Here is a 21,972-nt window from a genome sequence, read left to right as displayed (position 1 = left end):
GAACTAATGTGCTATTTTGTTCAATATTTAATGCTTTCGCTCGATACAAAAGCATGCAGTTGCCATTCTTAATGTTCATAAGATGACGTTGCCAGCATAATCAACAGATGAATTTTAACCTGGGTTACAAATGATGCGACGAGTTAAATATTTGTATGAATTTCCTTTCCTTCCACTTCAAAATTAGGGATGACCTATATTCGAATATTTTTACTCCCAACAATTTTGATTACTTGTTGAATGTTCAAACTAACTTGTAAAGCTCCTTGCTGTCAATTCGCTTTGTTTAGGGGATCATTATCCAAGAGTTCTTGTTTTTAAAAGTAGTAACAAACTCCTTAGTCCCTGTCTTTTCCACGTGGTCTAAAATTGATGGTTACGGTGCTTGTACTGTGACGATTCTTTTCTCTTGCAGCTCAGCTTGAACCCCACCATTGGCGTCCTGGGCACCACTCTGAATAAGCTGCTTCAGTTGTGACTTGTAGCACAAAGTTTCTGTCACCCAGTTTATCGTCATCTCGGAACCAAAGGCATTGGTCCTGCCTGCTAGTCACCACTTGAATAAAAGTTGGAAGGGTGCAGTGTGTTTGTGTAAATAAACTGTTGAAGTTGTGACAGTATTTTTGTTTTTGTAGGTAATGAGAATTATTTACATTGAAAGATCCCATCCATCCATCCATTTATGATCCTTCATGCCATAAAGTATGTACTGTTCCCAAAGTAAAATTTGACAGTCTGGCAGCTGCCGCTGGCATGGAAAATTGTGAGGGCTCACGCCTGTAAACTACATGTATTGCTTTGTGAACCTCCTCCTAGTCCCTTGTGCGCCTGAGAACTTAGGAGGTCAGTTTCAAGTCGAAGGGGGATAGCCTATTTTTATTTACAAGGAAACTTTTGTACTTGCATATGCATTATGACCCATAGAGGCTGAACTCCATGGGACGAATATGCTGTGAAAAATCTAATTTTTCCCGGCGGCTTTTGTTCTGCGCATGGAATCGGCAGAGTGGCTGCTACGTCCCGCGCAAAGTGAGCATGCCGTAGGGCGACGTTCGTCAGTTATTCGTCGCATATCTCGCTCTATGGAGTTCAGCCTTAAGCTGTTGCTTTCTGGGACTGGGAGGACTAAGGTTTTCATCTTCCAGTATAATAACAATAGTTACGTTCAACAGATGTATGTTTGAAAAGTAAACATTTTGGCAAAATTCTGCCTGGTTAGGTGAGTATTAATAAAAGAAGCTGCAGGTACTCTAACCAGCAGTTTTTAAATAGCCCAACGTTTCGCGGCCTACTTGTTCACGGGTGACTTATTTGGCTGGGTGTTTGTCTTTCTCTTCTTCTTGTCGCTGCCTTTAAAGCAATCTCTCCTTTTTGTGATGCCTAGAAGCCCGTGAATATAACTGCTTGGGAAGGTTCAGGTTTTTTGTATGCTGAATATGCCATGACTCTTAAAAGAGTCATTTTTTCCAGGTTCGGAAGGAACTGAAAAAACGACTTTTTTATAGTTATAGCTTATTCAGCATACAAAGAACAACCAGAACAGGTTGATCGGTACCATCCCAAGCAGTTATATCCACGGGCTTCAGGGTGCAACAAAGCGAGGAGATTGATTTAAACGGCAGCGACAAGGAGGAGAGAAATACAAACTCCCAGCCAAATAAGTCGCCCGTGAACAAGCAGGCCACAAAACGTTGGGCTATATAAACACAGTTGGTTAGAGTACCTGCAGCTTCTTTTATTAACAGATGTATGTTAAAAAAATCAAAATACATATAGCTTAGGCTTCACAGCACATGCCTAGGCTATTAGGTATTTAAAAGGAAAACGGATAAAAATAGAAAACGTGTGAAATGGCCAACTCAAGATCGAGTTTTAAAAAAATTGGATACAAATATTGCACTTTTTATTTTTTTAAGTATGGATTTCCACCATTGTTAATTCAGCCTTTATTTCTCTATTGGCAAGTACCAGACAAGATACAAGTTCTCAAATTGCTGCCTTTTTGATAATGTGCAAAGGCTGAAACGATCAAAACATTTTCCAAATTTAGTTAGGCAGTTTTGCACCGTTTCCTACTTTCTTGCTTAATTAGGTAAATATATTTCGCTCTTTTACACACTAGCCGCCTTCAATAAAATTAACACTGACCTAAGTCGGGGAGGAAAATAAAACCGGACACCCTTCGTGCTATGGGTTTCAGTTGGGCTAGTTGGTACATACTGTTGACAATCGGGTCATCTGAACACGGAAAAACGGAACACGAAGGAAAGGACTGGACAAACATCGGTCCATTTGTCCAGTCATTTCCTTGGTGTCCCGTTTTTTCGTGTTCAGCTGACCCGATTGCCAACCCTACGTGCCTGCATAATTACAAGGGAGCTTCTCCCTTAGCAGGCAAGCAGTGCGGGAAAGTAGCAGGGAGAGGGGCTCCACCGTTATTGTCCCAATCCCGCTGGTCCCCATTAAATTAAAAACGTGCGCGTGTAGCTGCACTTTTTTTTATGTTTCTTGCCTGAGTTGGTGAGTTTAGTAATTAGGAAAATCCAGAAAGCTCCCATACAGCGGCCGTGCACCGCGTAGTCGGGCTTCTCTCCGGCGCGACGGGGAAAGTACGCCCAAGGGAACCATGGAACGTTTTTCTTCGTTTTAAATAATGCAGACTCGACGTAATCGCTGGTGTGGATAATGCATAATACGCTTTTGTTTCTAACTTCATCATTCTTGCAGAATCCAAACGCTGAAAAAAGGGCACAAAAAACTGAAATTTCATATCGGATTTTATTTTCAGTGCATCAATCATCCGATATCGCGGTAATTGTTAAGTATAATTCGGGTGTCGAAAAGAGCCCCCGTATATTTTTCGACCTGAAATATATTCATATAGAACAAACGTTTTAAACTAACCAGGTATGTTGTTGTTACCGTCCGCGCGCCCTTACCTTACTGAGACCGGAGTGGCTAACGGCTGCATATATATATATATATATATACCGGGTGTTTTTGCGAAGACTTTCAAAAATCCTAAAAATTAGGGCGATTGAAAAAAGAAGAAACTCTATTCGGGAACCAACTACCAGCCACGGCGGACGTCAGGAATTGCCAAAAACCCACTAATTAGCCAGATAATTAAAACTGGTTAATTAGCTTTTTAATTAGTGGAAATAGATATATGGTTCCAATTAGAAAGTTGCTGAGCGTTATCAAAAACCTCTAAATCAGTCATTTTCAGAAAGACTTTGAGCGCTTGAGAAGAGTAGTAGCGCACTAAAATTACCACTCGTGGAGCAGGTACAGGGCTGGGGCTAGATAAGGGACGGAAAAATCGCGCGGGGCGCCTTACCGCAACCGCTAGCTTTGTACCTGCTCCACGAGTGGTAACTTTAGTGCACTACTACTCGTCTCGCGCGCTCAAAGTCTTTCTGAAAATGACTGATTTAGTGGTTTTCGTTGACGCTCAGCAAGTTTCTAATTGGAACCATATGTCTATTTTCCCTAATTAAAAAGTTAATTAACAAGTTTTAATTAATTATCTTGCTAATTAGTAGGTTTTTGGCAATTCCTGACGTCCGCCGTGGCTGGTAGTTTGTTCCCGAAGAGAGTTTCTCCTTTTTTCAATCGCCCTAATTTTTAGGATTTTTTAAAGTCTTCGCAAAAACACCCGGTATATATATATATATATATATATATATATATATATATCAGTGTGTCGAACCGAAAAAAATACGGGTTCGGTTACGGTTCAGGTTCAGGTAAATTAATTTTGTTCCGGTTCAGTTCCGGTTCGATTAATTCGATCCGCGAACCGGTTCGGAGCGCTGAACCGGTTCGCGAACCGGTTCGGAAATTATAAATGACAAATTCCAACATCAAACTAAATTACAAATAAAACATCTGAAATCAGCACATACGAAACGGGATACATCGTAGTGTAAGGCTCAGGGATTTCTACCAGGAATGGTTTCTTTATGTGCACTCAAAGGTTACCTCACCGACGTTTACTCATTCGGACTTCATCTAATTGGGTCCGACGCAATAGCTGTAAAATCCGCGACCTCCTTACAAACCCACTTACAAGTAGAACTCGCTAACTATCCCGCCACCTCGGCGTGTAAGCAATTGAAGGAACAGTGGGGAGAAAATACAGCTTTCTTTATTTGAACTAGCCTTCGGTAACTCAAATTAGACCCTTAAAGAAGTTTTCATTAAACAAGGAGAAAAACACTTCACCGAACGTAACGCCAGAAGGACTTAATAGGATAAATATTAAAATAGAAGAGTTCGCTGTCTCACAAATATGTTAGCTTCTAAGTGCCTTCACGAAACCGGATGCATTATTATCAAACTCCACAGCCTTTTCTTTAGGAAGAACTGGTATGGCCTGTGTGACTCTGTACGGGGAAGCCTAGGCACGGCTCAGGCATGGAGGATGCTTAGGGCCTTAATCGATCCGAGTAGGGCAAAGGCGGTGACGGGCGGCCGTTTAGCGGCCGCCCGTCACCGCCTTTTAGCGGAACTGATACATAAGTTACCCGGGAACCGCAAGCAGATCATGGATCGGCTGGCGGAAAGGTATTTGTGTTTGGAATCCATAGGAGAAATCGTGGAGTATGAAGGGCAGGAAAACCCTGAATTAGTCAGGCCAATTACTGTCGCGGAGTTGGAGTATGAGCTCGGGATTATGAGGAAGGGCGCAGCACCCGGACCGGACTCCCTCACAGCGAAACTCCTCTACAACTTAGGGGAAGGGGACCTGAAAGAGCTGGTACGCCATTTCAACGAACATTTCTGGGAGCGCGGGCTTACTCCAGATAGTTGGAAGGTTGCTGACATTCGCTTCATTCCAAAACCCAAAAAGGAGCTCAAGCTAGAAAATCTGCGGCCGATTTCGCTTACATCTTGCCTGGGCAAGGCGTTCGAACGAGTCATAAACTCCAGGGTTATGAAATATCTAGACAAGGAACAACTCCTTCCGAACACGCAGTTCGGGTTCAGACCTCACACATCGACGCAGGACATACTCTTGTGGATATATAAGGATATACTGGAGAATCCGAGGAGCGGCCAAACGAGATGCCTTCTAGCTTTAGACTTGAAAGGCGCGTTTGATAATGTTTCGCACGAAAGCATACTTAGGGGTCTCAGCACAGTTAACTGCGGGAGAAGAACCTTCGAATATGTCCGCAGTTTCTTGACGGACAGGACAGCCACGTTGACGTTGGGAAGTATGCAATCTGGGACATACAGACTGGGTTCCAGGGGTACGCCGCAAGGGGCAGTACTTTCCCCGTTCCTGTTCAACCTTGCGCTGCGGGGTCTACCAGAAGCGCTGAGGGCGGTTCCGAACGTGGAGCATGCCATCTACGCGGATGACATCACCCTGTGGTGCAGGGAGGGCAGTGACGCGGAAATAGAAGAGAAGCTTCAGGCGGCGGCGGATATCGTCGGAGAGTATACGTTATGAGATGCTGGCTTAAGTGCGCCCCGGAGAAATCTGAGCTTCTTGTCTTCCGAAACCCTCGCGATAAGCTAGTCGATCACATTGACGTGGTGATAGATGGGGTCCGGGTCCCAAAACCAGCGGAGGTTCGGATTCTGGGCCAGCTTCTACAACAGGGGAGGGGGAACAAGTCGACTATCGACAGACTGGACGCCATGACCACGCAGGTGTGCGGTATGATGAGGCGAATTAGGAACCGTAGACACGGTATAAAGGAGAAAGAGGCAATACAGTTGGTCCAGGCCTTCATTATTGCCAGACTGACGTACGGCACTCCGTACCTGAACTTGAACAAGGCGGAGATGGAAAAGCTAAACGTACTGATAAGGAGAGCGTACAAAAACGCGCTGGGGCTACCGGAGCGTACGGCGACCGAGAAACTGCTTAAACTTGGGGTGCATAACACCATAGAAGAACTTCATGAAGCTCAACTAGTGTCACAGCTGAAGCGACTCTCTTCCACAGTGAATGGAGCGTGGCTTCTGGACAAACTGGGAATGGCAGTACCCGGCGGTTCTCACGGGCCCGGAGACGCGGGGGAAGAGCTGCCGGCTGAGACCCGGCAGAGATTCACGATCAGTAGAATCCCCCGCAACATGCACCCGGATAGGAATGCGGAACGGAGACAAGCGCGAGCGGTGGCCCTAGCGCGTTCCTGGGACAGCAGAGAGGGAACCCTGTACGTGGATGGGGCCGGTCCGGTGCTGGGGGTGGCTGCAGTAGCGGTGGCCAGTGCGCAAGGGCAGATCAGACGCGTCGCCTCCATACGAGCGCACACGGTTGAACAAGTGGAGGAGGCGGCCATAGCATTGGCGGTGGTTTGCAATCCTCGTGCGACGATAATTTCGGATTCACAAAGAGCTTGTCAAAACTTTGCGCGATGGGTCCTGGGTCAACCAGCTCTAAGGCTCCTCCGCAAAACCGCAGTAGAGGGAGTACATCTGATCTGGACCCCCGGCCATATGGGGCAAGTCGGAAACGAGGCGGCGAATGCTGCGGCCCGAGGTGCGTTATACCGGGACTCGGTTCTGCCCCAGAGGGATCTGGACAGTGCGCTCACTTACAGTGAGGCCTTAAAGGCTCTACGAACACATAGGGCAGAATATCCTGGGCCGGCCAAAGGTCTCAGCAAAGAAGAAGAGTTCACGTGGAGACGACTTCAGACGGACACGTTCGTCACACCGATCCAGCTACATCTGTGGTACCCAGAGCGGTACGCCACGGCGGACTGTCGCTTCTGTGGTGAGCCCTGGGTGGGCGTTTATCACGTTGTCTGGGCATGCAAGAACCTCCCAGGACTGGCTCCAGTCGAGGAGCCCAAACTCGAGGAGTGGAAAGTGGGACTCAAGTACGCGACGGCTAGCGAGCAGAGGCTGCTCGTGGCCCGAGCACTCCGAGTTCACTCCGCACTTGGAGCCCCGGAATAGGGGCACACAACCACTCTCTCCTTTTTCTTCCCCTTTCTCCCCTTCCCTTTCCTAAATCTTTCAACTCAATAAAGTTTTTCAACAACAACAACAGCCTTTTCTTGTCTCATTCCGATGGAAGCAAGCTTCAAGAATTCGCGCGTTCTAGAAACGTGTTATGAAATGAGCAGCATTTAGGATTTACGAGATTGTAGGAAAACAAAATCCCGTGACGCGATTTTTTTTTTTTTTGCACAGCCTTCCAATTCTCTTTCGTGCAAGCCGCGACCAGCGCAATACTGGTTCTGTCAAGATTCATGGATGCAGCGTTTGTCAAGATTCATGGATGCAGCGTTTATATTCCTAAGACTGAGTGGAGAAGAAAAATATGTAAGCGAGGTGTGTGTCAGTTGACGGCACTTAAAAAACAAATGGCATTGATAGCACATTCATTGTCAACAGCGCGTGGCCGAACCGTTTTGACATGAGCAGGGAACCGTTATTTTTTTTTTTCCGGTTCAGTTCCGGTGCGGGTTCATCGCGATAACAATATAACGGTTCGGGTTCGGGTTCAGTTCCGGAAAAAATACCGGTTCGGTTCCGGTTTTCGGTTCGGTTCGGTTCCGGTTCGACACCCTGATATATATATATATTGCCGCGCGCAGCTGGCCAAGCAGGCAGCGCGCGCGTGGCCTAACGGTTATCGCGCTTGCTTCCCACGCTGAAAGCCAGGGTTCGATTCCTGGCCGCGGAGACGCATTTTTGTTGACACTGTAATGTAAGGTTCTGGTGAATTCGAGAACCGTCTTGCTGATTCGAGGTTAGAATCTTCCACGCGCCGAACCTTCTACGCCGAACGATCCAGAAACCCACGAGGGTACATAAGGGATTCCGCAAGGCGAGCGGAGTCAGTCTCGCCCCAGCGCTCGATCCTGCGGTTTCGCCGACTTCGACGCCCGCGACGCTTTGTTATTACCTTTTGTACTCTTTTATTTTTGGCACAGGTTCGCCACATTAAACGTTTATTTCTTCCTGTTCATCTATTGTTTTTGGTCACCACCCGTGACATATTGGTGGAGGTGCGGGGTAACGCATGCCCGTGCAGCGTTCCCCTCCGAGGGTTCGCAATGCAAGTCCGACGCCAAGCCCACGAAGAACCGACGAAGGCACACCGAGATTTGGTTCAGTCGTCGCACCCAAGGCCTACACCCGGAATTCGGACTTCTGCCGCCCAGGACCAAGCAGCCAACGAAGCCGACGATGGCCGACCAGTCGCCGACCCCCGCCGCTGTCGTCTACCTGCCCGCCGCTCCCCGTACGCCGACTCCCCTCCACGGCGAGATCCATGAGGATGTCGAAGACTGGATCAAGCACTACGAGCGTGTGGCGCGGCACAACGGATGGACTGCGGAGCAGTGCCCCCAGAACCTCTACTTTTCGCTGGAGGGTACTGCGAGGCATTGGTTCGAGAATCACGAGGCCTCGCTTACGTCGTGGGACATCTGTGTGGCCGAGTTGCAGCGGACGTTCGCCACCCTACACCGACGGGAGAAGGCAGAAGATCTCCTCCGAATTCGAACGCAGGGCCCCGACGAAAGCATCACAAGCTTCGTAGAAGATGTCCTCCGCCTGAGCGCCCATGCCGACCCACGAGCCACAGACAACAAGAAGCTGCGGGTCCTCATGCGCGGGGTGAGAGACGACATCTTAGGAGGCCTCGTGCGCAACCCACCGGGCACCGTCGAAGCCTTCGTCACCGAGGCGACAAACATCGAGCGCGCCCTCCAAGCGCGCGCTTCACACTACCAGCGACATCCAAGTGTCGCTGCAACCGCGCTGCTTGGCGGCGAGAACGCTCCTGGTACGGACATCCGCGAAATTATCCGGGAGGTCGTCCGGGAGGAACTCCGCCAGTTGCTGCCAGCCGCAAGTCGTCCAGCGACACTCTCCATTGCCGAGGCTGTGCGCGAGGAAGTAAAATGGGCGCTCCAACCAGAGGTTCCCGTCACCACGGTGGCACCGGAGGAACCGACGTTGAGCTACGCTGCCATAGCCCGACGACTGCCGCAAGCTCCCCGCCAAGCCGCGGCGCCACCCGGAAGAGACGCCCCAACGCCGCAGTATCCCCGACGACAGGAAGATCAGGCGCACGTTCACCCAGACCGACCTGCGCCGAGGAAGACAGACGTCTGGAGGACGGCCGACCGACGCCCGCTGTGTTACCACTGCGGGGAAGCTGACCATCTGTACCGCCGATGCCCATACCGACGACTCGGGCTGCGCGGATTCCACCCAAGCGACCCGCGCCCCAGGCATGGTGAACGCCCTCGGGAGATCGACGAGTATCTGCGACGACTTCAGTCCCCCGAGCCTGCGTCCCGCCGAGCGTTCCGATCGCCTTCACCACGACGTCCAGCTTCGCCGATGCACCGACCCCGACGTGAAAGCCTGTCGCCCCTCGCTCCACGCCGGGGAAACTAGGCGCGGCAACCCCTGGAGGTGGAGTTGCCGAAGACGACCGACGCCAAGATCCTCCACGAACGTCTGAGGGCCCCCACTCGAACGCTACCGGAGACCGAAACGACGCTCCTGAAACGGTGTCCAACAAACCTAAACGTCATCATCGACGGCCACGACGCATCGGCACTGGTGGACACCGGAGCAGACTACTCAGTCTTGAGTGGAAGGCTCTCCCGCCGCCTTCGCAAAGTCACGACGCCGTGGGATGGACCCCAAATACGAACCGCAGGAGGACACCTCATCACACCTGTTCGGAGGTGCACCGCTCGCGTCGAAATTCACGGCGCGTCGTCATTCGTCATTCTACAAGACTGTTCCAGAGACGTCGTCATTCGTCATTCTACAAGACTGTTCCAGAGACGTCATTCTCGGCATGGACTTTTTGTGTGAATACGGCGCCGTCATCGACCTTGGAGAAAACAGATTGACGCTGCGGACGCCTGTTCCGCCTTCAGAGAAACTCCAAACTGCGTCAGCCGCCATCCGAGTCGCTGCCGACCACGTGAATCTGCCGCCGCGATCAAGTGTTGTCGTACCCGTCGTGACCGATGCAGCTACCCGTAGCGAAGTTCTTCTGGAAGGTAACCTCCAGTTGCTCCTGGGAAGAGGAATAGGCGTCGCACGAGGAGTAGCTGAACTTCAGGATGGCCGCACTGTGGTCCTCGTGACGAACTTCCGGAATGAAACGCAACACCTCACAAAAGGTGCAGCCGTTGGCCACGTCGAGGATCTCCGAAACTCCGCCGAAATCGCCGCCATTACTGATGAATCCTCGCCACCTCAGCAAGACGGTACGTCGCCAGCGCAACTCGACATCGACCCTAAGCTTCCGGACCCGAAACGACGGCAGCTGATTAACCTCCTCGCCGAATACCGTGACTGCTTTGCGACGTCGTCGAAGGTACGCCAAACAGCCGTTGCGAAGCACCGCATCTTTACCGAGGACGACGCGCGCCCTGTGCATAGATCACCGTACAGAGTCTCTGTTAAAGAAAGGGAGGTGATCCAGCAGCAAGTTCAAGAGATGCTGAACGACGACATAATCCAACCATCAAGCAGTCCGTGGGCCTCTCCAGTCGTATTGGTTAAGAAGAAGGACGGAACGCTTCGGTTCTGCGTGGACTACCGGCCGCTGAACACGGTGACGAAGAAAGACGTCTACCCACTCCCCCGAATCGACGACACGTTAAACCGGCTGCGCCACTCTCGATACTTCTCATCGATGGACCTGAAGAGCGGTTACTGGCAGATCGAAGTCGACGAACGGGACCGAGAGAAGACAGCTTTCGTCACGCCAGATGGGCTGTACGAGTTCAAGGTGATGCCCTTCGGACTGGGCACGGCTCCAGCAACTTTCCAGCGTGTTATGGACACCGTACTGGCAGGACTGAAGTGGCAGAGCTGTCTGGTCTACCTCGATGACGTCGTGGTGTTTTCCAGCGACTTCGACGAGCACTTGCGATGACTCCGAGCTGTTCTTCAAGCCATACGGACCGGTGGACTCACCCTCAAACCGTCAAAGTGTCGGTTCGCCTATGACGAACTGAAGTTTCTAGGTCACGTGGTTAGCAACGAAGGCGTGCGCCCAGACCCTGAGAAGACTCGCGCCGTCGCGTCATTTCCAGCGCCGACAGACAAAAAGGCCGCGAGAAGATTCCTTGGACTTTGCGCCTACTATCGTCGCTTCGTTCGGGATTTCGCACGGATTTCAGCACCACTCACAAACCTCACGAAGGACGCCGAGAGGTTCGAATGGGCCGAGGAACAGCAGCAGGCATTCGACGAGCTGAAGCGACGACTCCAGACGCCTCCGGTTCTTGGACATTTCGATCAGGATGCGGACACCGAGATTCACACTGACGCAAGCAACGCAGGACTTGGCGCGGTACTAGTTCAAGTACAAGAAGGCACCGGAAGAATCATCGCCTACGCAAGTCGGACACTGTCCAAGGCAGAGAGAAATTACTCCACGACTGAGAAAGAATGCCTTGCGGTCGTCTGGGCAATCACGAAGTTTCGTCCGTACTTGTACGGAAGCCCGTTCCGCGTAGTCACGGACCACCACTCGCTCTGCTGGCTTGCGAACCTCAAGGACCCGTCAGGACGCCTCGCTCGATGGAGCCTCCGACTACAAGAGTTCAACATGACTGTGGTTTACAAGTCAGGACGCAAGCACAGCGACGCTGACTGCCTGTCCAGGGCCCCTGTCGAAACACCTTCCGGCAGCAGCGACGACGATGATGACGAGTGCTTTCTAGGGGCAGGGAACACCGATGACATGGCACGACGTCAACGAGACGATCCGGAACTGCGAGCCTTAATCGAGCACCTGGAAGGGCACGGCGGTACCGTACCCCGTGTTTTCTCACGAACCGTGTCGACCTTCGCCATTCGACGGGAGGCACTCACTTGATCGAATGACGTTTTAGCGAACGCCCACGTTTCATCGAATGACACTTTAGCGAATAGTCGGACGCCGCGAAGCGGCGTTTTCGGGTGGGCCAAGTGAGTTTATATTTTTGTAACGAGTTGCCGCAGACTGTCGCCGCGAAGCGGCGTAAAGCGCAGCGCGACGGATGGGTTAACGCGCGGCCCCGTTATTCGCTAAAACGACCATTCGCTCAAATGTCGCCGTTCGCTGAAATGTCATTCGTTCTTGTGATATGGACCCCCATTCGACAAGGTGTACTCTCTAAAGAGAACTTCGGGGACAACAACTCGCCGTGGCTGCTGGTAATCCCGACCGACCTTCGAGGGGAGATCTTTCAAGCATGTCACGACAACCCGACATCCGGACACCTTGGATGCAGCCGGACACTGGCCCGTATTCGTGAAAAGTATTACTGGTCCAAGCTCCCCAAGACCGTCCACCTGTACACACGATCATGCCACGAGTGCCAGCGACGCAAGAAACCTCCGACGAGGCCGGCCGGACTCCTGCAGCCTATTTCTCCTCCAACTGCACCCTTCCAGCAGATCGGAATGGATCTACTTGGTCCTTTTCCGCCTTCGACGTCGGGGAACCGCTGGATCATCGTCGCCACAGATTATCTCACACGGTACGCCGAAACGAAAGCTCTTCCTTCGGGGACTGCTGTGGAAGTTGCAAGTTTTTCATTAAGTCCATCGTCCTCCGGCACGGCGCTCCAGAAGTTCTGATTACAGATCGCGGATCATCGTTCATGGCACAACTGACCCAAGAAATCCTCCGACTCAGTCATACCAGCCATCGTCGTACAACTGCGTACCACCCGCAGATCAACGGGCTGACGGAGCGACTCAACAAGACAATCGCCGATATGATCTCTATGTACGTCGACGTAGAGCACAAGACGTGGGACGAGGTGCTGCCCTACGTCACGTTCGCCTACAATACGGCGGTTCAAGAGACCACTGGATTCACCCCTTTCCAGCTGGTACATGGTCGGAAGGTAACGACCATGCTGGACGCCATGCTGCCCCATGAGCCATCTGACAACGAGAGCGACGACGCCCAGGCGGTTGCTCAACGCGCCGAAGAAGTTCGCCAGCTCGCCCGACTCCTGATTCAAGACCAGCAACGCGTCGACGCAGGCCGCTACAACCTTCGTCGCAGGGACGTCCACTTCCAGCCCGGAGATAGGGTGTGGGTATGGACGCCCATCCGTCGCCGCGGCCTCAGTGAGAAATTGCTGAAACGATACTTTGGACCCTACAAAGTGCTTCGTCGACTCGGGGATCTGAACTACGAAGTGATGCCCGACGGAACACGGACTTCGTCACGCCGCCCTCCACGTCCGGAAGTCGTCCACGTCGTGCGACTGAAGCCATACTACGCTCGATAGGACTGTGGACCTTATGTGTTCCAAATGACTCTTTAGTTTTCCGTTATTTTTATTTGTTTTGTTTTCGGATTTCATCGGGACGATGCACTTTTTAAAGGGGGGAGTAATGCCGCGCGCGCAGCTGGCCAAGCAGGCAGCGCGCGCGTGGCCTAACGGTTATCGCGCTTGCTTCCCACGCTGAAAGCCAGGGTTCGATTCCTGGCCGCGGAGACGCATTTTTGTTGACACTGTAATGTAAGGTTCTGGTGAATTCGAGAACCGTCTTGCTGATTCGAGGTTAGCATCTTCCACGCGCCGAACCTTCTACGCCGAACGATCCAGAAACCCACGAGGGTGTACATAAGGGATTCCGCAAAGCGAGCGGAGTCAGTCTCGCCCCAGCGCTCGATCCTGCGGTTTCGCCGACTTCGACGCCCGCGACGCTTTGTTATTATCTTTTGTGCTCTTTTATTTTTGGCACAGGTTCGCCACATTAAACGTTTATTTCTTCCTGTTCATCTATTGTTTTTGGTCACCACCCGTGACAATATATGTATATACCCATTTCTGACTCTTGTCCAACCGCCGGCTTGCTGAACAAAGCGAGATGTCCGTCGTCCCAATTAATTAGTCTACTCCGTTTGACCTTACGATGGGCCGCAGCTGGATTGACTGGGATCACCCGTAGCGTACGCTACGCTCTATGTCAACAGCATGCACTCATTTTCACCGAAAACCAACGTGTCTAAAGAGACCTTACAACCCATCCACGCTTTCTAGAAACGTGAAGATGACATGTATTTCAGTAAATTAAGAAATATTTGCTTATGTTATCTGTGGAAGTTGGCACAAATTCTACTATACAATGCCAGCACACGTACATACATATGGGTGATTTCAGATAAGATCGACCAAAGGATGGCTAGTCGACATTTTCAAATCAACTGATGTTTTTATATGTTATTGTCTAGTGTCTGGTATGAACGAATCCAAACTTAGTTTTGACTAAAAAAAATACTTGGGGACAGGAAAAATCGTAAGGCATGAGGTGGTGGACAGTTGCATTAACGCGCACTGATGGAGGGGGCCCGTTTGAGAGTGAATAACTAAAGCGATAACATTAGGAGAACTCTAATACGTTTTAAGCGCAAACTATGGGTATAGCTTGCTTGTAATATAAAGTAATCATATTTATTTAAAATTTATTTATTTTTCTAAAAATTGACAAACATGCCTGCTCGAACGACAAATCGCAAACTTTGGAGGTCTGTATCTCATGAAATAATTTAATCATTATGATATAATTTGCAGATATTATTCTAATAATATATAGCTAATATTTAAAAAATAACTAAGGTATTTGTGTGATACAATAGTTAAGATATATTTAGTCAAACATAGAAAAAAAATCAAACAAAGAAAAATTGCGATGCGAATAAAAACAAAACACCACCCTCGATTTTTTTTAAATTTAGGTAACCTGTTATACTCTATTTCGGAATTCATTTCCATTAAAAACATGTTGCATCATTTTATTGAGAAAGAAGATACAACTCCCCAAAGTAGGGTCCTTTTTCAAAGCCTACACTTAGCAGTGTTTTATACAAGAACTGACTCTGAGTTCCAGTTTCATGAAACCAACACACATCTTTTATATATTTTTATTCAGATGAGGCCAATGATAACTAAAGAAATCGTTCACACACTTAAATTAAGGAGAAACTACTGTGTACAAAGAGGTATCATATTACGGACTAGTGATCCGAGAAAAGATCATGCAGCCATCGGCCACTAGGAACTTTGTTTACTTTATTCTCCTGCGACACTATATGCTATTCCCTCTTCCGCTCTACCTTCATCTCTCTCTCTCTCTCATATATATCCCTGATATATATCCAGAACAAAAACATGTTCAAGCATTCCCTTTCTGCGTGGTAGTGTTCTGTGGCTAGCAAAAATCATTTCCTCGCTAAGCTTACGATTATGGCAAAATAGTTGCCGGAAACCGCAGACGACACTCGTCGCTAGTTCTGGCAAAACGGCCGATACAATCTTTTTTTCGCATTTCCCCGCTCGCTGTCAAGGACAAGGGGGTTCGCTTCAACCAGAAAAACATGGCCGCCGACGCCTGTTTACTGAGCAGTCATGCCTGTCGCCATCTCACTCGCTGGCGTCACGGGCGATAATATCAGGCACAAAGGGGCACACCAACCGGCAGCATTATCCCCAAATACTCGAGCCTCGCGTAAATACATAGAGTGTAAACGCTGTCGCCATGTTATCGTAGTAAGACTAACCGGCGGACTCTTCCTATAGACCTTTGTCCGGAAGTGCTCTTTTTAGCCTCGACCGCAAGCACCGCAAGGAGCAAAAGCGAACAATAATCTCGAACCCAGGCGCTCACGGGGAGGGGGGCTGCGTCGGCGTGCGCCGCCGGCCGCTTCCCGTTGAGGGCTTCTTCGCTGGTGTGCCGACTGCCGTTTCGCCGGCATCGGTCCTGTTTACCGCGGTATGTGAGCATAGTGCCCGTAATGTGAGAGCCGTGTGTCCATACGCCACTTCGCCGCTGTTGGTTTCCATCTAGCCGAGCCAGAAAACATCTCGCGACGAGTTGACCGCGCCGCGAGTGACGAAGAAGAAGCAAACATGGCGATGGTTTGTGCGATTGCTTTGGTGGCTCCGGTGTTGAGTGTCTTCAACGTCCTCGTGAGAAGGTTCCCCTGCCCTTCGAAGTTATTGCAAGCACCACGAAAGATGTGGAATCATCGTCTCAACTACAAATAAGCAGGCCTTCACGTTACACAGTGGCGTACCAACTTGTTTCTGAGTGGGGGGGCAAACCAGACCCTCTCCCCCCCCCCCCCCCCCCCCAAATCGAAAATTCGGCGCAACTTTTGTCCAACTTTTCTAAAGATTTGGCAATGATTCGGCAAAATTACAACGTTACCAGACTTAACATTGATATTTTGTTTTTTCTCACGAAAAAAATTTTGCTTCTTCTTCTTAAAATAAATACAACTTGTAATGCCTATTGAAAGAGTTATGACTAAATAAGGTGATATTCTAAAAGATAATTGTATCGATGTCGCTTTTGTGTGTTTACTTGTAATTTTGGTGTATGCTTCCACAAAGTGGCGTGACAACGAGGTTGGGTAGTAGCCGGCACAGTCACGAATCACACTACGAGAGCTTTGATTTTGAGGCTTCATCAGCGCACGCCTGCAAGTGTGTTTACATTGTTAAAATAAAGGCAATCACTGCGTTCTTACTTTCTCTGGTAGTCGCCGTTTCGTGCGCGAAAACGGATGCAACGGTTGCTGAGCCTTCACCAGAAGAGATAATAATATTGTAAATATGCATGTTTTTCGATTTGAGTCACTTGACGTCAGCTTTGCATGAAAGTGCGCGTTCCATATTCGCAACGTGCCGTTTTTAACCTTTAAAATTCCGGTTTCTGGTGTTCGGACACACACGGACGTTTAGGAAGATGGGGAGAGTTAGGAATGGTCGGATGTGCAACGTCGACCATGATAGTTCTGTGTTTAACGAATATTTTTCATCAGTGTTTACTAACGAGTGCTTGGACTCCGTCCCCACTCTGCCTGAAGAGCTTTACGAGCGCATGCATCCTATTAACGTTAACTCCGCCGGTATTATAACATTGATTGATAAACTAAAACTTACTTCGTCCGCTGGAACCGATAACATCAACTCTAAAATTTAAAAGAAACACCAGTGTTATTTCGAGTGAGTATTTAAAACTTATCTTTATTCAGTCCTTATCTCAAAGGTGCCTTCCATCTGACCAAAAGGTGGGAAGGGTAATTCCCAGTCTTTAAACAGGGCAGCCGCTCTTCCGCATCTAATTATCGCCCTAATTCATTGACTTCAATTTCTTGCAAACTACTTGAGCATATCCTCTACTCCAATATCATGAGGCACCTATCATCCCATTTCTTTTCTTTAAACAGCAGCACGGTTTTCAAAAAGGTACACTCTCCGGCAATATGAAAGACCCACTGGGAGCGCGTGGCCGAGGCGGTGGCTGGCGGGGGAGCTGCGAGCCCTCCGGGCAATTCCATTCTGCTTCGAGGGGAGGACGCTCACTCGGGCTCCGATAAAGCGAAACGCGCTTATCAGTTTGTGCCGAGTGCCGAATGAGCGTCCTCCCCTCGAAGCAGAATGGAACTGCCCGGAGCGCTCGCAGCGCCCCCACCAGCCACCGCCTCGGCCACGCGCTCCCAGTGGGTCTTTCATATCACCGGAGACTGTACTTTCCTGCGAAACACAACTCTGCGACTTCATCCATGACTTGCACACTAACCTTGAACCTTGAACCTTAAAATAAAAAAACTGACGCAGTTTTTTTTTTTTTTTTTCAAAGCGTTCGGCCGTGTTTTTTATTAACGCCTTCTTTCTAAGCTATCATCTTTTTGCCTCGACCAAATAACCGTTTGCATAGATTCGTGACTTTCTTTTTTCCCGTGTACAGGTCACGTCCCTGATGATCATGAATCTTCCTTAATAAATGTATCTCCTGGTGTTCCCCCGGGGTTCGTACTTGGGCCCTTATTCTTTTTAATATTTATTAATGACATCCCCATTGGGATTTCTTCAAAAAACCGCTTTTTCGCCGACGACTGCGTCATCCATAACAAAGTAACTTGTGTGCAAAATAATAACCAGCTTCAGGAAGATCTAGAGAAAATTAACAATTGGTGCAAATAGTGGATTATGTCATTAAACAAGTATAAACGCAAACTAATCCACTTCACCAAGAAAAAAAAACACTGTCATTTAATTACTTCTTGTACTCCGATCTGATTGAGACCGCTACTGTGTATAAATACCTTGGTGTAAGACTAACATCTGACCTTCCCTAAAATAACCACATTGAAGTCATTACTGCCGATTCATCTGGAACTCTTGGACTAAGCAGACGTAACTTAAAAATGGCTCCACCCTTTGTTCGTAAGCTAACCTTGGACACGTACGTCAGACCAAAAATAGAATATGCTTCAACCATCTGGAATACCCATCGACTGTACCTCATCAATACCCTGTAGAGGCAGTTCAGAACAGAGCTGCTCGCTTCATTTCATCCACTTATGACTTTTTTTTTTCAGTGTCTCAGCGCTAAAAACTGAACTAACCATGTCCTCTTTGCAGCTTCGCAGAAAAGTCTCTCAGCTGTGCTTTATTTACAAAATCTACTACCACATTCCCGACCTCAAAACCACTTTGTTATTACCCCCCGACCGAACATCTTCTCGCCTCAACAACGTCTGCACCATCAAGCACATTTCTGACTCTACTAACGCTTTCAATTGGTCATTCCTTTCTCAAGCCATCAGCCACTGGAACAGTCCCCCATCCTCCATTGTCACCATCTTGGACCCTGCTGATTTCTCCTCTGCAGTAAAACTACACCTTTCTTGGCCCATGTGATGGTGTGCGGGGCTAGGCAGATAGGTGAAAACCCTTACGCAGAGCGCCTGCCGGGCCAGACTTGTACGTAGTTCAACTACTTTACTCAAGTTACTGTAGTTTAACTACTTTTCTGGGTAGTTTAGTAACTTTTAATTACATTTATATTCTAGTAATTCGTAGTTTACTTTAACTACTTTTCCCAGTGACTTCCACTCAAATTACAAATTACTTTCTAATTTTAGTGGTTGTTTTGCCTATCAACACAGAAAAGATGTCGGAAGGTCAGCTGATATTTGCAGAGGGGGAAGCATGCGGAGTAGAAAAGGGGGGGATGGGAAGGAAGAAAGTGATTTAGATAGTCCAAAAAACCCCAAAATTTTAACGAGCCCCCCTACTGCAACAACACTGCTACGAGGCGCGGGGAGCGAACAGACACGACGCAAGAGAGGTCGACTAACTGTGGGATTAGCTCCGAATAGTGGCGTTTCTTTGTATTCCGAAGCTCAAGGAGACTTGACGCATTTAAAGAAAGGGCTTGTCCCCGCTTCTCTCCAATGTAGGAATTCTTGCCCACTACAGGAGGTGCACACACTGCTCCTTTTACGGTGCAGGCGATAGAACCCCTAACAACGACGCTCACGCCGGATGGGCTGCTCGTGTATCACTCGAAGCGCGTTAACCCACCCCCGCGCCTGCGTTCACGCCGCTTCGCGGTGACGGTGTGCGGCTGCTAATTACAAATCTATTAACCCACCTAGCCCCCCCACCCCCCGTACACGCCGCTTTGCTGCGTCCGGTCGGCAACCCAAGCCCCGCTGCCCCCCATGCACTTCCGTAAATAGAGTCGATACGATTTAGTTTAGCGATGTTTCGTCAACAACATTCGTTTTTTTAGTGTTAATGGTAAAAAAGAAATGTAAATATCGCCAAATGCCTCGACAAAACAAAATGTTCGAGAAAAAAAATAAAAAGAAGTAAGCCGGCCCACACCATAAATAGAACCCGGGTCTGACACGTATGAGGCAGACATCTCACCACTAAGTTACGCTACCTCTTCGGAAACTCGCATTGCATCCGCTGCCTATGTTGACGGCGGCAGCGCCTATCTCCAAGCAAGCAAGCAAAACTTTATTTTGTGTAAGGGCCTACGTCCTGGTCTGGACGGCCCGTCCGGCCCATGTCTCGCGGATGGATTCCGTTAGGTTACCGTGTAGCCTTGTTCGTGGGGCAAGGCTCCACAAACCAGCCAATCCGGCGTGCGTGAGCACCGTTGCTAGGGTTTGTATCGCCTGCGCGTTAAAAATATGCCCGCGCGGGTCGGGGGGCAGTGCCCTTGGTATGCCTTGGGCGCCGCCGGCCTGTGTCTGCTCTGCCCAGTGGCGGCCGTTTCAGGGGGGGCAAAACGCATGCCTTGCCCCCCCACTCTGAGAACTGGGGGGGCAAGTGCCCCCCTTGCCCCCCCGGTTGGTACGCCCATGCTTCACGAGCAACAACGGTGCCGAGCAGGCGCCGTTGTTGTCAGGCTCACGCAGCCAGCGGCACAGTTGTGTTGGTTGTGTCGTCAGATGTTCAACAACGCCGAGGTATTTTCATTTATCATTTGGAATGGCTTCAAGAGTGGGAAATTAATCTATTTCGCGGATTGTTAACGCCGAGGCGAGTGCCCTCCGTTGCAGTGCCGTCGTCGCGCAAAGTGCAGAGAAAACCGGGTGGCGATGGCGGCGGTGCTCTTTGATCTTGCGCCGTTGGGTTCATGAAGTCCGGAGTAAACGTACGTACGTGCGTCTGCTGGATCGGTGTTTTGGACTTCCTCAAAACTCTTTCTCACGCGCAGTTTCCTTGTGAAGCTTAGTAGCTCATTACACCTCATCGTCGACTGCGCTCATTTGACTACGACGGACGAGCCTGCGTGATGTGAATTTCACTGCCTAAGATCCTTGGTGTGCTGTAACGAGGGCTAATAAAATATCACCGCGAACTTCTGAACAAACGAGTCGAAGTTTCGTCTGCTATCGTAACTGATCGCCTGTCACAATATTAATCAGTAGCGTTCCTAGACTCCGCCCCCACAGGCACCGTGCTTCGTTGCCCGATAGTAAGTGTCTCCTAGTGCCTCGTAGAATTCCAGCTTCCACTTCAAGTAAGTACCATCCTTTAGAACTGGCAATTAATAGTTTCGAACCCAGACGCTCGCAGTGTGTGTGGGGGGGGACGCGTGCTAAATTACTCGGAGCCCTCGTTTACGCCGCTTCGCAGCGGCAGACAAGGCGCCACATTACAAAAGAAAGCTAATCCGAGCTGTCTATGTAACTAGACCCATTCGATAGTCATTCGATGAAACGTCGTCGTCTCGTTTTTATTCGCTAAAACGGCGTTCGATCAAGTGAACGCCTCCCACTTATTTCAGCTCGGCAGAGCCGCGCTGCCGCAGAAAGGCAAGCAGATCGCGAAAATCGGTCTCAAACGTGCCACGAATGTAATGTCGTATACAAGAAGCCAACAATCAAGCATTTGAAAGCTACAAGAAAGCGGTAGCGAAATATTTACTACGCAATGAACCCGGACTGAAACGCGGGTGTCAAGGGTCAGCAGACACCGAGAACCAGGGTGTCGAACCGGAACCGAACCGAACCGAAAACCGGAACAGAACCGTTATATTTAGCCGAACCGGAACTGAACCGAACCGAAATCTTCGCCGCCATCTTGGAACTGAACCGGAACTGAACCGGAAAAAAATATAACGGTAACCGGTTCAAAACGGTTCACGGTATGTTTTTTGTTGTTAGTATTACAAATTTATTATTTGGGAATAAAAAATTGGCACGTGTATTCCTCTACGTATTGATCAAATCGTCGTTTACAGTATTGCAATGTATAATAAATCCTGGTTTTCTGCGGCGCTTTCTTATTGGCACTATGATTAGCCATGTGTCACATCGTCACGTGACGTCATGATGTCAAGGCATGCTGTCAAGTAATGTCACATCACGTGACCCCGTGACGTCACGTGACTCACCGCGTTAAGTCGATTCAAATTGAGGACGTCGCTAGATCTATTAACGTTGTTGATACCGTGACGTCACATGACATCACAACTTCGCACTGAGAGTAACGTGACACCATGATGTACCCTATTGTCATGATCCCGAGTTGAATGCTCTGGTTCATGACAACCAGCATCGCCAAACATTCGGGTAACGGCTCGTGTTCCAACTCAAAGATTATGATGGGCCCGAGTCCCACTAGAGCTAGAAACAGAAACAAACAACAGCGATAAGCCTCAGACACATGCAGCATGTTCGCGATGGTACCTCTA

At 49.4% G+C, this 21,972-nt stretch overlaps 1 protein-coding gene across 1 annotated transcript; it reads left to right on the top strand.

Moving 5' to 3' along the window:
- Positions 1–4,549: 4,549 nt before the first annotated feature.
- On the top strand, positions 4,550–6,723 carry LOC120836538 (the record flags this gene model as incomplete). The annotated part of the gene is made up of 2 exons (XM_042291787.1): positions 4,550–4,569; positions 5,814–6,723. Coding segments are annotated over exons 1-2 (930 nt in total), but the record flags the coding sequence as incomplete, so codon positions are not given.
- Positions 6,724–21,972: the final 15,249 nt, after the last annotated feature.

This window comes from Ixodes scapularis, unplaced genomic scaffold (assembly GCF_016920785.2).
Source record: "Ixodes scapularis isolate PalLabHiFi unplaced genomic scaffold, ASM1692078v2 PGA_scaffold0__279_contigs__length_252992795, whole genome shotgun sequence".
Taxonomy (NCBI): Eukaryota; Metazoa; Arthropoda; class Arachnida; order Ixodida; family Ixodidae; genus Ixodes; species Ixodes scapularis.
Note: the sequence above shows the minus strand (reverse complement) of the source record. Positions and strands in the feature narration are given on the sequence as shown.